Source organism: Saimiri boliviensis, chromosome 10, assembly GCF_048565385.1.
Source record: "Saimiri boliviensis isolate mSaiBol1 chromosome 10, mSaiBol1.pri, whole genome shotgun sequence".
Lineage (NCBI taxonomy): Eukaryota > Metazoa > Chordata > Mammalia > Primates > Cebidae > Saimiri > Saimiri boliviensis.
Genome location: NC_133458.1, coordinates 84,337,627 through 84,350,145, shown reverse-complemented (window position 1 = coordinate 84,350,145; position 12,519 = coordinate 84,337,627). Strand labels below are relative to the sequence as shown.

General features: G+C 40.6%; 1 protein-coding gene across 16 annotated transcripts in view; it reads right to left on the bottom strand.

Annotated features, from left to right (window-relative positions):
• The window catches only part of HDAC9 (histone deacetylase 9), a 1,049,458-nt gene extending 1,040,146 nt beyond the window's left edge, over nt 1-9,312 (bottom strand). For 4 of the 16 annotated variants that reach the window (XM_074379585.1, XM_074379592.1, XM_039472773.1 and 1 more), the window contains exon 1: nt 8,937-9,312. Coding sequence is in view for 9 of the 16 variants with exons in the window: in XM_074379572.1 (XP_074235673.1) it covers nt 8,764-8,799 (36 nt within the window). In the remaining 7 variants the exon portion in view is untranslated. Of the gene's footprint in view, nt 1-8,121; nt 8,295-8,763; nt 8,913-8,936 lie in introns of those variants that run through there. The other 12 variants (XR_012512159.1, XM_074379574.1, XM_074379571.1 and 9 more) reach the window with 7 other exon arrangements.
• Nucleotides 9,313-12,519: the final 3,207 nt, after the last annotated feature.

The window sequence follows — 12,519 nt, the reverse complement described above, 5'->3', positions numbered from 1 at the left end:
CAATCTGTTCTCCATTCCAGCAATCTCAGAATACAGCTTACACATTTGATTTAGAATTCAATGACTCCATAATACTAATCACATTTTTAAGAGAACAAAAAGATGTTATAGAGGTTTCAGGTGGTATCTCATTAAAACTGACATTTGAGGATTATTTAAGGAATTCTAATCATGTGTGTAAAGTCTGATTATCCTGAGCCATACACAAAGCCTCAAATATTAATATTGTTTGCTTGGTTTTAATTTACTTATAAAAGGACAATTCTGTATCTATATTGATATAAAACATAGAAATAGATTAAATAAGAACAGAATCTGAGCTGGCATCTTTATACACCTAAACTCGATACTGGTAATGAAATTTCAACAATACAGCATCATTTGTCACATAGTTCAATACTGTTTCTTTTAATTTCATCAATTCTGTTTATATTCAACATTTGTTGGGTTTGGTTTTATAATTTATGTAATCTATAAGCAAAAGCATTTATATTTTATGTTTAGATATACTTAAGTAGAATGTTTAATAAAAAATAAATACACTCACTCTGTAAAGACCTGTAGTCTTAGTCAAAACTAGCCCATTCTTCCTGTGGTGTTTTCTTTGGAGAAGGTATCCATTAGGGAGCCAAACCTTACCTGCCTTCCTTTCCATCTAAGTTGTGGGGAGCTATGAATCTTTAGTGGGCCACAGAGTAATTGCAAAGAGGCCATAAACACACATGTAAATCCTCCTGTGTATTAAACATAGTACTATATTTCAAAAATATAAGGATGCTGTTTACGGTAATAAAAATGCAAATTCCTTTGAAAGACTTTCCCAATACAGTAGCCTTTTTATTATGGATTTTTTTCAATTAATACTAGAATTCCATTTGTAAGGCTGCAAAAACATAGCCATAACCCAAAACTACTGTAGGAATTTAGAGAGGAATGAGATCTCGGTGTGTTGTAGTAATCAGAGGATGCATCACAGAAGAGGTGGGACATAGAATGGGCCCAGTGAAAAAGTAAGGCAGAGAAGCACAGCTTCCTAAACCCCCAACAGAACCCCAGCAGAATGAAAGTCTGATTTTGGCTACAAGATGATCACTCATAGAAACCTATGCTACTTAGTTTTCTTTCCATTGCAACAGGCAGAAACTCAATTTATGGATAATTTATTGCTCACATAACATATCCCTGGAAATATCAGCTGTAGCACCAGACTTAAGAATGACTGGATGCAGGAAATGAAAACTGAAATGTTCTTATTTCTCTCTGTGTGTCTGTCTTTTTTTCTCTCTTTCATCTTGACTTTTCTTTACAGGTTGATTTATTCTCTCAGGCTGCCTATTCCTGTTTATCTAAAATTGAAGCCACTTGCTAGCTCCAAGTTGAGGATTTAAATCCTTAAAGATTTACTGGATGAAAGGCAGGGAGTGGCAACACTTAAAAATGGAAGGGCCTGGCACAGTGGCTCATGTTTGTAATCCTAGTGCTTTGGGAGGCCTAGGCAGAAGGAAAGCTTGAGGCCAGGAGCACAAGGCCAGTCTGAGCAATATAGCAAGACCCCCTCTAAAAAACTGTTTTCAAATAAACAATAATTTTTTTAAAAAAAATTAGCCAGGTATGGTGGCATGAGCCTATAGTCCCAGCTATTTGGGAAGCTGAGACCAAACGATCACTTGCGCCTAGAGGCTCAAGGTTATACTGAACTATGATCACACCAGTCTGGGGAACAGAGCAAGATTCTGAACCTAAAAAACAAACAAAAACATAAAGGTAATAAAAATAGTTTGGGTTCAGACTGTTAGAGAGTTGGTGTCATACTAATGAGTTTGGGCTTTTAAAGTCAAATCTTGCCTAATCTAGTTTAGGAAATCTAAAACCTATATGAAGAAATAAGTTTATTTAAAGATTTCCTGAGTTACTGTGTGCTCCAAAATCGATTAGTACTATTGACCCCAGTTCAAGCTGGGGCTGGATCACAATTTCCCTCTTTGAGAACAGTACTATTCTAGAAGGGTGGGCACCTGAAAATAATTTAAAAACTCTCTTTACCTGGCCACAGGGGAGTAGTCCATAGGTGTGCACCTGATCTAACACAATCCAATCACACTGCTTCCTTGTGGTATTCAGTTTTAAACGTTTACATTTTCTCTCAGATATGCAGGGAAATCTTAAAGGCTTCCTCATATTGTGCTGAGATGTAGAGTAAACCTCAGTAAAATTAACAGAAAATAGATAAGACTTCCTGGGTCCCTCAATGAGTTTGTATTTTGCAGTGGAGAAGCAAGTGGATCTGGGCCAATGATTCTGAACTATGGAACTAGACCCATTTAAAGAAGGTATTAAGTACGTAAGACAGAAGAAAAAAGTCAAATATCTATGAATAGATTTCTGAGCCACCACAGAGTAGAAAGAGGTACTGAGTAATAGAAGAACAAAGGAAGAATGTCTCAATAGACTTTTCAAGATCAAAACAGTGGCATCTACTGAAAAAGCTATAGAAAAAAACCCTATGTCCAAAGAGGCAATGAGAATTCATTATGTTATCTGATTTAACTTAATAGTAGAAATCTACATATAGGAGAGAAAGGAGACACAGGGCTTTTGATTTTAACCAAAATGACAAGTAGAAATAAAAATGCATAACCTCCTTCACTCCCCATTCTTACTTTTAGATCTAAGAGAGACCTATAATCTGTACTTCCTGCTGAGAAAATAAAAGAAGGCATGATACAGCACACTCTCTCACTCCTCTTTTTAACCCTCATCTTACAGTATCCAGTTCTCTCAAGGTGAATGATGGAATCCAAGAGCAACTGTAGCATTGACATCCAATTCAATGTGAGTAAGAGGCTTTCCCCCTGGAAACTTCACTTACTGCTTTTGAGTATGGGATGTGTAGTACAAGACTTCAGGCTCTGGAATCAGACCTGGATTCAAACCCTAATGACACCCCTAGCTGAATGATCCTTGGCAAAACATTTAGCCTTTCAAAGTCTCCAGACTCCTGCCAGGGAGAAGGGAGGCAGAAGTACAGAAATATACATTAAACTGCCAGAGTTTGAGATACAGAATAGAAAAAAATCTGTCGTGCCAAGTGCCTAGAGCACAGGATGTATTCTACAGTCCCCCAACCCACTACACAGCACCCCACAGTCACTGGGCTACAAACATAGTACAATGGTCCTTAGCTCCATTCCTTCCTATAAAAGGAGTGTAGAACACACTGCAGGCCTCCAAGTCACAGCACTGGTTCCCTGCCAGGATTAGTGGAATCAGTTCCTTAGAAGTCTTTCATGTGTGGAACGTATTTAGGAACTAATTAACTCAATAATCAGACAAATTTATGTGTAGTGATTCATCTTTCGTAAGTTTTCTACTTCTTTCTTATCACCACCACTCATAAATGTACCCTCACTACCATTATTCTCCTAAATCCTGGAAGAGTTTTCTCTTCCAAGGAGTCACATGACTTCAGAAACTTTCCAATTCAATCCCATCTCTAGAAGGTTATCATGCCTATCCTGATTAAAAAAACTCAACCATTTCATTAAGCAATCATTTTCTCTTCTTCTTTCCTTTGGCAGTGGACACTGGTCATTCTTTTTGGCAATGTACAATGGGACCGCATTATTAGATTGGAGAATCCTCTCTTTTATGATATGGAGCTCACATTCCACTGTAGAAGCTGTATGTCAGCAGCAATAGCAGCAGTACCTCACAGGACAAATTCTGCAGACGGATTTGGAGCCTTGTTTCTACTTGAGTGGCATCGAAGTCAGGTCTGCTGACTACAACAGAGATTCTTTTTTAAAAAAACAGTATTTAAAAAACAAAAAACAAACAAACAAAAACACAACCAGTATTTTCTTACTGTGTTGCCCAGGCTGAAGCATGGTGGCATGATCACAGCTCACCGTAGCCTTAAATTCCCAAACCCAGGTGATCCTCCCATCTCAGCCTTCCAACTAGCTGGGACTTCAGGCACACACCACCATGACCAGCTAACATTTTTCTGTATTTTTTTTTATAGCAACGGAGTTTCACCATGTTGCCCAGGCTGATCTTGAACTCCTGGACTCAAGAAATTCACCTATCTTGGCCTGCCAAAGTGCTGGGATTACCGTTGTGAGCCACTCTACCCTCCCTATGCCAGAGATTCTATGAGCTAGTCAATGTGGTGGACATAACCTAAGCTGACCTCCAAGAAGTCATACTCTTGTATAGTCTGATGTCACCCTCTCACTATCGTATTATAGTTTATAAGACTCTTTCTTATCAGACTGGAGCAAGAGAGACTTCCTTGCTGGATTCAAAAAAGTAAGCTGCCATGTTGTAACAGTACCTGTGAGAGGGCCACATGGCGAAGAATAACAGCAGACCCTAAGAGTTAAGGTGGCCTCTGGCTGACAGCCAACAAGAAAATGGAGGCCTCAGTCCTACAGCCACAATGAGATAAATTCTTCCAGTAGTAGAAAAGAGCATGAAAGTGGATCTTTTCCCATTGATCTGTTGAGATTGCAGCCCTAGCCAACAAGGGGAGAAGATCTCTGGGTAGAGGACCGAGTTGAGCCATGTTAGGACTTTTGAGCAATGAAACTGACATGATCAAGGGGTGTTGCGTTAAGCTGCTAAATTTGTGGCAATGTATTATACAGCAAGAGAAAACAAAGCCAGTATCCTCTAATAAATTTATTTAATGCTTATATTAACTTTCCATGACTTGCTACTGAATACCTTGAGCGATACAGACTATCCAAATCTTACCTATCTTTCAGTGGCCACTTCAAATTCCAGTCATCACTATTGTACTCAAACTAAACCAGTCCACATCCATCTCCTTCTTACCACAGCTTCTGTAGAAATGGGAAGAAAGTACCATTTCCAACAACCTCAACACTCCTCAAGCTTACCAGCAACAAGTTATACTCTCTCTGGTACAGCAAACAATACATAGTGGTTTTCCTCTCTATGAAGCTCTAAACGAAATTCATCATAGTAAACAGGAAACCACATCTAAACCTTTTTTCAGTATTTCATACTTAATGATTTGGATGAGCTCCTAAAAAACATACATTTAGGGAAAGGAAGAGTAAAAAATATATATTAGCTTAATAGAAAGCTCTTAGTACTGTCTGCTTATTCAAAAATACTTGCATAGGATTTCATATTACCAATTTCTACATAACTACAATGCTTTCTTCTGCAAGCTGAATAATATATTCCACTGTTGAGTGTAATAATACAATATCAGAAGTCTATCACTTTGGCTGTTACAAATCATGTGGGCAATTATCCTAAAAAAATTCTAGTGGGGTTTGAAGGAGAGGAGATTTGGGGGATGAAGAAAAAAAATAAGTTTCTGACCTTTCTTTTTTTAAAAAAAAGTCTAATATATTCATATATGAGGTCTACATGGACAGAAATGACTAGATAATTTCATAAACCTTCTGTTCACTTTGTTTTCTGTAAGTTCAGCCAAAGGAGCAAAGCTGATGACAGATATGGACATCCCAACACCCAGAACCATTACTGGCTGCCTCTGGAGTGGACACTCCATTAGGTCCCCCGTCAATACTCTCTCTTTCCAAAAATCAGGGTGTGACTTCTCTTGCCAGTGAGGCTGATGATCCTCAAGCTTGACAACTGTGTTGGTAAACTTCAAGGGCTGTTTTGATCAGCAAAGGGGCAGCAAGTGGTTGACAGGGTGAGGCCAGTAGAGGCAGACAAATATGTGGACTATCGACTGATTGCAAGAACAAATATTCCACAGAGGTATGTGTGTTTGTTTATTTCAGCAGTAGCTGTTAGAGTCATGGTTCTCTCCTGTCCACAGGCCAACAGTAAGATCCATCCCTTTATGACTATATTGACTGATTTAAAATCTAATCTGCATATATATAAAGATGAGCACTTTAAAAATTAATATAGATGTTATACTCAGCTTCACTCTGATTTACTATCATGTAACATTGGGTCTAGCAGTGTACCTACCGCCTCCTTCCTAAAATGAGAACAATATGTCATCCTACCTATCTCTCAAATGTTTTGAGCAATCACCAGAAAGTGTAAAAATTATAACAATAAACTGGAAAACAATTACATATATCTGCAGATGCAAGCAATAAAAATTAAGTCTGATGCCTATTGAAAGCAAAAGCTTCAAGCAATAAAAGCCCCCACCAACTTAAACAGCAATATAAATTACATTTTAAAACAAACAAAAAAACCCAATGAAGCAAAAATAAAAAAGCACATTTGGGTATAATAACAAAAAAAGTCCATAACCACAATATTTCACTAATGAGAAGGTACAGATGCTACATGCAGAAGGATTTTATGATGTCCATATGTTTCTCAAATGACTCTCCTTGTTAGCTATTTCTCCACATCTCCATTTAAGAATAACCTGCACTTTCCCCACTAAGTGGGTACAAATTATAATGTAACATGTTGTAATATTTAAACAAATTCAAAAAAGAAGTAATTCCAATAAAAAGAAAGGAAAACTACATAAACCTAGATGTAGATATTAATAAAAATCTGAATCATGCTGTCATTCAAATTAGCTAATTAAATAGGTTTTTATGTGATCAGCTGGCCTTGCAATTCAAAACTCCTAAAACTCAAATAGAGTGCAACTGTATCTTAAATATATAATTAATTATTTATATATAGTGGCAGTAACTTTGTAAAACAACTCTTTCTACTATAATAGCGGTTACAGTTCATTTGGTCACCAATCATGAATATCTATAACTATGTATAAAATTACCTTTTAATTGCAAAGGAGCCATCATTTTTACAGAAGATGGCAGTTAGTGTGCTAAACATTCTCTAGTCAGAGTGCTGGTATGACTCTCCAATAAAGGCCAGCCCAAGAGGCTGAACTGCAGAAGAAACGAAACAGTAACATTGAGGTTAAAAAAAAAAAAAAAAAAAAATCTGTTTGCTACCCATTAACTGGTATTTATTTTAAAATTCTTAACTTCCTTCTGCACAACCTTATGTGCATCTAACCATGTCCATTCTGTAGTAAAGATTATCAATTCATGAGCAGAGCTAGGAAAGCATCTCTCTCCCTCTGGCTGACAGGTTATCAAAGGTCAGACAGGATTCCCACCTTACATGCATCTGTTTAATAGCTAAAATATATATGAAAACACTAGCTTTTTCCCACACAGAAAATGGCATATTCGAAGAAAATGCTGCTCTTCTTCAAATGTGCCCCATTCAAACAAAATGGATGAGAATAAATTACAAGCAAGTTTTACAACTGACTAAATTATGTTGTTTCAGAAATAAAATATTCTTATTAGCCATTTGAAATATAAATGGTTTCCAGAAGGAACACCAGTAATTTGATGCTTGGAGAATTAAATTTGTCCAAACTGGAACAGTGGTTTAAAAGGATAAGGAGGACTAATTATGTGTGGTAAAAGGCAAATAGATTAAACAACAAATTTTTAGTCACAATAATTTCCATAATAAATATCAAAAGTACCAAAGAGAAGTTCAAAAAATACCCTTTAAATATGAGTTCTAATTTATTAAATGCAAATTATTCTGTGCTTTGTTAATTAGAGGATTACAAAGATTTCCGGGCCTTCAGAAAAAAACATCCAGGCCTTTTCAAATGTCAAAAGGTTTTCTTTTGGAAGATTTTTTTTTTTTCATGTAATATGGGTTCTCTATGTATGTACTCCCTTTTTCCAGATTTCAATAATGCCTGCGAGATTTGAAAACATGACAGTGCCCTGAATACTTGTAATTCCTAACTCTTACTCCTTATGGGAAATCTCAGCACAGCAAGAGTATTTAGTTGTATATGCATTGTTATACCATTTGGGGAGAAAAAAATTAACTCTTTGCTTTCTTTTCTGGTAGAAGTTACTTTTTAAGCCTTTCTTCTTACCCCTTTCCCGTATTTTACACACACACACACACACACACACACACACCCCACGTATATGTAATAATGAATATATGTAGCTATCTCATTTCTTACAGGATTTCAAAATGCTACAGCTAATCTTAAAGCTGAAAGTTCCTTTTAGCAGATTACACACACCTCCCTGGAAGAAAAAACAATTGACAGATCTTCCCGAAATTAGAGCATAGGAGACTCACTAGAGAATTCTCTAAGTCCAAATCACAGGAACTGCATCCTCAGCTCTCCGTCGCAGGCCACGTTTCCTGACAACCGTGCCTCGGATATGGAGAGAGCTCAATCCCTCTCTGTCACATAACAGACACACAGGCCTGACACCAGCACCTCTCACTGCGGACAAGTGGGTGACGGCTTCAAAGTCAAACAAATGCAGCCTGCTAGGCGCTCAGGGAACGCCCCCCGTCCTCCGCTCCCTCCAGTCCCCACTATGACACCCTCGTATGGCATCTAATTAACCAGTTTACCTTAATAAGCTTACGATTCATCACTTTGCTTCCACTAGCCAAGGAACTGCTTTATCTCCCATCCCCCAGTCTCCTGAACTTTTCTTAAAACCCAGTATTCTGATGTATTGACTTAAAACTGAAGTCCCCCACGAAACATCAAAGGTACCCCCAATAAGCGTTGCTCCCCTCAAGCAACACGTTGCCAGGACAAACTTTTCATTCATAGCTCGGCTCCAACATAAACTGGGTGTGTTTGAGGGCGGCAGAGAATCACGCCACCGACCCCTCGCCTCAGTTTGCCTAGCCAAATGTCAGGGTCTGCACCACCGAGAGCACCTAGCACCCAACTTCTGACAAAGGTTCCCTCAAACCTACCGGTGTCTGGGCTGCGAGATACAAGGCAAGTGGCATCCGAGTCCAGACTGAGATGCTGCTAACCTGGGGAACCTGAGCAGGGAATACAGCGGCGTATCCTGAGGACCGGTGGCCCCCAATTCCCAGGGCTTTCCTCACGCCCTGGCCGGGGACTCTGCCGTGGTGCCACTCACCTCCGCCCGTTCCTGCTGAGGCAGTCGCGCCCTCCTTCGCTCCGCGCCGGCGACCTCCTAACTTCTCCCCCTTCTCCAAACAGCCATCTTTCGAGGAGCAGCAGAGAATGGCGAGGCAGGAAGCAAAAGGGGGATGAAAGTTGACTCGGGGACCGCCGCTGCTCCTCCAGCCGAGATTGACCGGCGGCGGGCACTAGAGGAGGAGACGGCGGCGAGAGCGGCGGGCGCGGCGGGGCCGGCTCGGTGCGCGCTGCGCGGTGCGGGACGCGCCGCCGCCGCCGCCGCCGCCGCCGCCGCGCGGGGGGAGCTCGGGAGGGCGGCAGCGGGCGGCTGCGAGCTGCGAGCTGAGCGGGTGGCGGCGCGCGGAGGATTTGCTAAAAATAGCACTTCTTGGGGAGGGAAGTGGGGGGCGGAGGTGGGAGGAGAGGCTCGGCCGGGAGCCCCAGCGCCGCGGAGGCTGGGCGGGGCTGGGTGGGGAAAGGAGGAAGGATCCGCGGCGAGAGCGCGGCCGCAGGCGCTAAAGACCCACGGGGCGGAGAGGCGCGGGCCTGAGGGGATGAGGGGCGCGGGAACACCTGGGCGCGCGGCCGACGCCCGGGAGGCACGAGGGCAGCACGGGCCGCCCAGAGTGGAGCGGAGGTGAGCTCGGGGCTGCGCCAGCGGCGTTTTTCTCCAGGGGAAGGACCAGGGAGCCTAAAACGACTTATTTCTGAAGCGAGACGTGCCCACGCAAGGCGCGGGGTGATGGCCAGGCGGCAGCCGTGACCGAGAACGGTGCTGAGGAGAAGCCGGGGCGCCGCCTCGCCCTCCCGCGCCCCTCTTGCCTCAGGGAGTCCGGGCCGCTCAGGTGCGCGCCGTGTAGCGCCTGCCCGCCCCAGCTGAGCGACTTCTTTTTAAGAGGATTAGGGAGCATTGCGAGGCGGCACCTGGAACGTCCTCACAGATGCCTGGAGCTTAAAGAATCATTCAAGGGAATTTTAAGAGGAAAAAAAAAAAATGCTACATTTGGGGCTTTTCAACTGGAAACGTGAGGGAATATGGTGACTGCTGTTGGAAACATGACTTAGGTTTGCCGCGTTTTAAGGCTAAACAGAGAGGAGCATTCGCTCTGAAACCAACCCTGATAGAAGGCAAGCAGAGTTAGTAGGTCTGAGAATTTTGATCACGTTCTGTGGTTAGTATTTTTCCCTTGGGGATTTTTTTTTTTTTTCCTGTTGTAACTTAAGTCTATACTAGTATCACTAGTAGCTGTAGATTCCTTTATAAAGCAGACAACACCAAAATATTTTTAAGTGTAATCCTAAACATACTTGGCTAACGCTGTTAATCACTCTAAGAGGCTAATATTTATGGTGTCTGTAATTTGACCGTCAAATGAATTAAAGCTAGTGTCTCTGCTTTTATATTTATGGTTTTTCTCTACGTCACCTAAAACAGCTCATAGATTAATTATATAGATGGAAAGAGCAAGAGAGACCTAACCCAGTGCCCTCATTTTCAGAGGAGAGAACTGGGGATCCATGGGAGTAGCGTGATTTGCCCAAGGTCTCACAGTGGCAGAGTTCGGATTAAAATTTAGGATTAGGGGCTAAGCTCGGTAGTTCAAGCCTATAACCCCAGTACTTTGGGAAGCCGAGGCTGGACGATTGCTTGAGCCCAGGAGTTCGAGACCATCCTGGGCAGCAAAGTGAAACCCCCATTTCAAACAAACAAACAAACAGAAACCTCAGGAATAAAGCTAGACCACCAATTTCATAATAGCAAGGTAACTCGAGAAAAGAGTACCATCTTGTCTGGATTCTCAGGAAGACAAAAGTGTGTGATGGCTAGATTTATCCCTCACTTTGCTCTGATGAGATAGCATGGGGAGAAATGACAGATACAGGTGAGGGGAAGAAAGGCAGCAAACCACACTGCCATGTGTGTACCTATGCAACAATCTTGCATGTTCTTCACGTGTACCCCAAAACCTAAAATACAATTTAAAAAAATAAAGAATTCATACTGCAGGAATGGTCAGCTGGCTTTAAATAAAAATTTAAAAAACAATAAATAATAAAAAGGCCATAATGCAAAGGCTGTTGGTACTAGAGCTTGTACTTAACTGTCCCCACTGAGGTTTCTGTTCATTGGCATGATGAATCTTACTAATAGATTCTCATTTCATGGATGAAATTGATGGTATTGCCTCAAGTATCTTAGAGATATTTCTGCTTTCTGTATACGCCAGATATAACTACCTAGTGAGCTTTCACCCTTTACTTTTCAAAATTGAGTTAAGAAATGGTCAAGTGTCCAGCCTTTAAGTTTTTGCAGTTTTGTGTTGTTTTTGGTTTTTGTGGAGTTTTTGTTTTGTTTTTGACAGGGCCATGCACTGTCATCCAGGCTGGAATGCAGCTGCACCATCAGGGCTCACTCCAGCCTTTCTTTACCTGGGCTCAAGTGATCCTGTAGCCTCCCAAGTAGTAGCTGGGACTAACTTTTTTAGAGATGAGTCTTCACTATTTTGCCTAGGCTTTTATTGTTTTGTTTTGTTTTGTTTTGTTTTGTTTTAATGATTCTGTTTGCCTACCATTGACTCTATGGGAAAAAATCTCCCTCTATTGTCTCTCAAGAGACCTTTCATGTAAAGTGTGGTTGAAGCACATAAAAGGAAGTATCCCTGGGATTTCACTGGGCATCTAAAACAGATTTTGTGTAATAAACATATGTCTGGCAAAATTTGAACTGAAACTTACTTTCACCTTTTAGAGTGGTGATACCAGGCATAGTTAACCTTCACTTAAGTCTAATAATTGGAGTATCCCAATTCCGGGTTATTTCACAAATGGGATCTGTCCTCCTTATCATTCTGCTACATATTTGAATGCTGACTTTGAGTAAGATACATGCTGAGTGATATTGGAGATTCAAATATTTTAAATTATGACTTAGTTGAAAAGGTAGTTTATCTTAAACATTTTGGCTGAGTTGGCATGTTTTATCTTCAAACCTACATTATTGCATATATGACACTGTAATTTTTTTTGTTGTTTTAGTCTCTTCTCAACTGAGTTCTAAGAGGATAAAGAGAACTCATTCACATTTTTTGTAGTGTTTTAAATAAACTTTATTTTTCAAAACAGTTTTAAATTTACGGTGAAATTCAGAAATAGTACAGTAAGCCTTAAACAACACAAGGACCGGGAGAACTGACCTCCTGCGAAGTTGAAAATCCACATATAACTTTTGACTCTCTAACAACTATTAATAGCCTACTACTAACCAGAGGCCTTTTCAAAACATCAACAGTCAATTAACACACATTTTGTATGCTATATGGATTATATACAGTAGTCCTGCAATAAAGTAGGCTAGAGCAAAGAAAATTTTATTATGGAAATCATAAGGAAAATATATTTGCTATTCATTAACTGGAAGTGAATCATGATAAAGGTCCTCATCCTCTTCATCTTCACACTGAATAGGCTGAGGAGGAAGAGGAAGAGGAAAGGTTCATCTTCTGTCTCAAGGTTGGTCGAGGTGAAATAAAATGTGCATATAAGTGGACTCATGTAGTTCAAACCTGTTATTCAATTGCCAG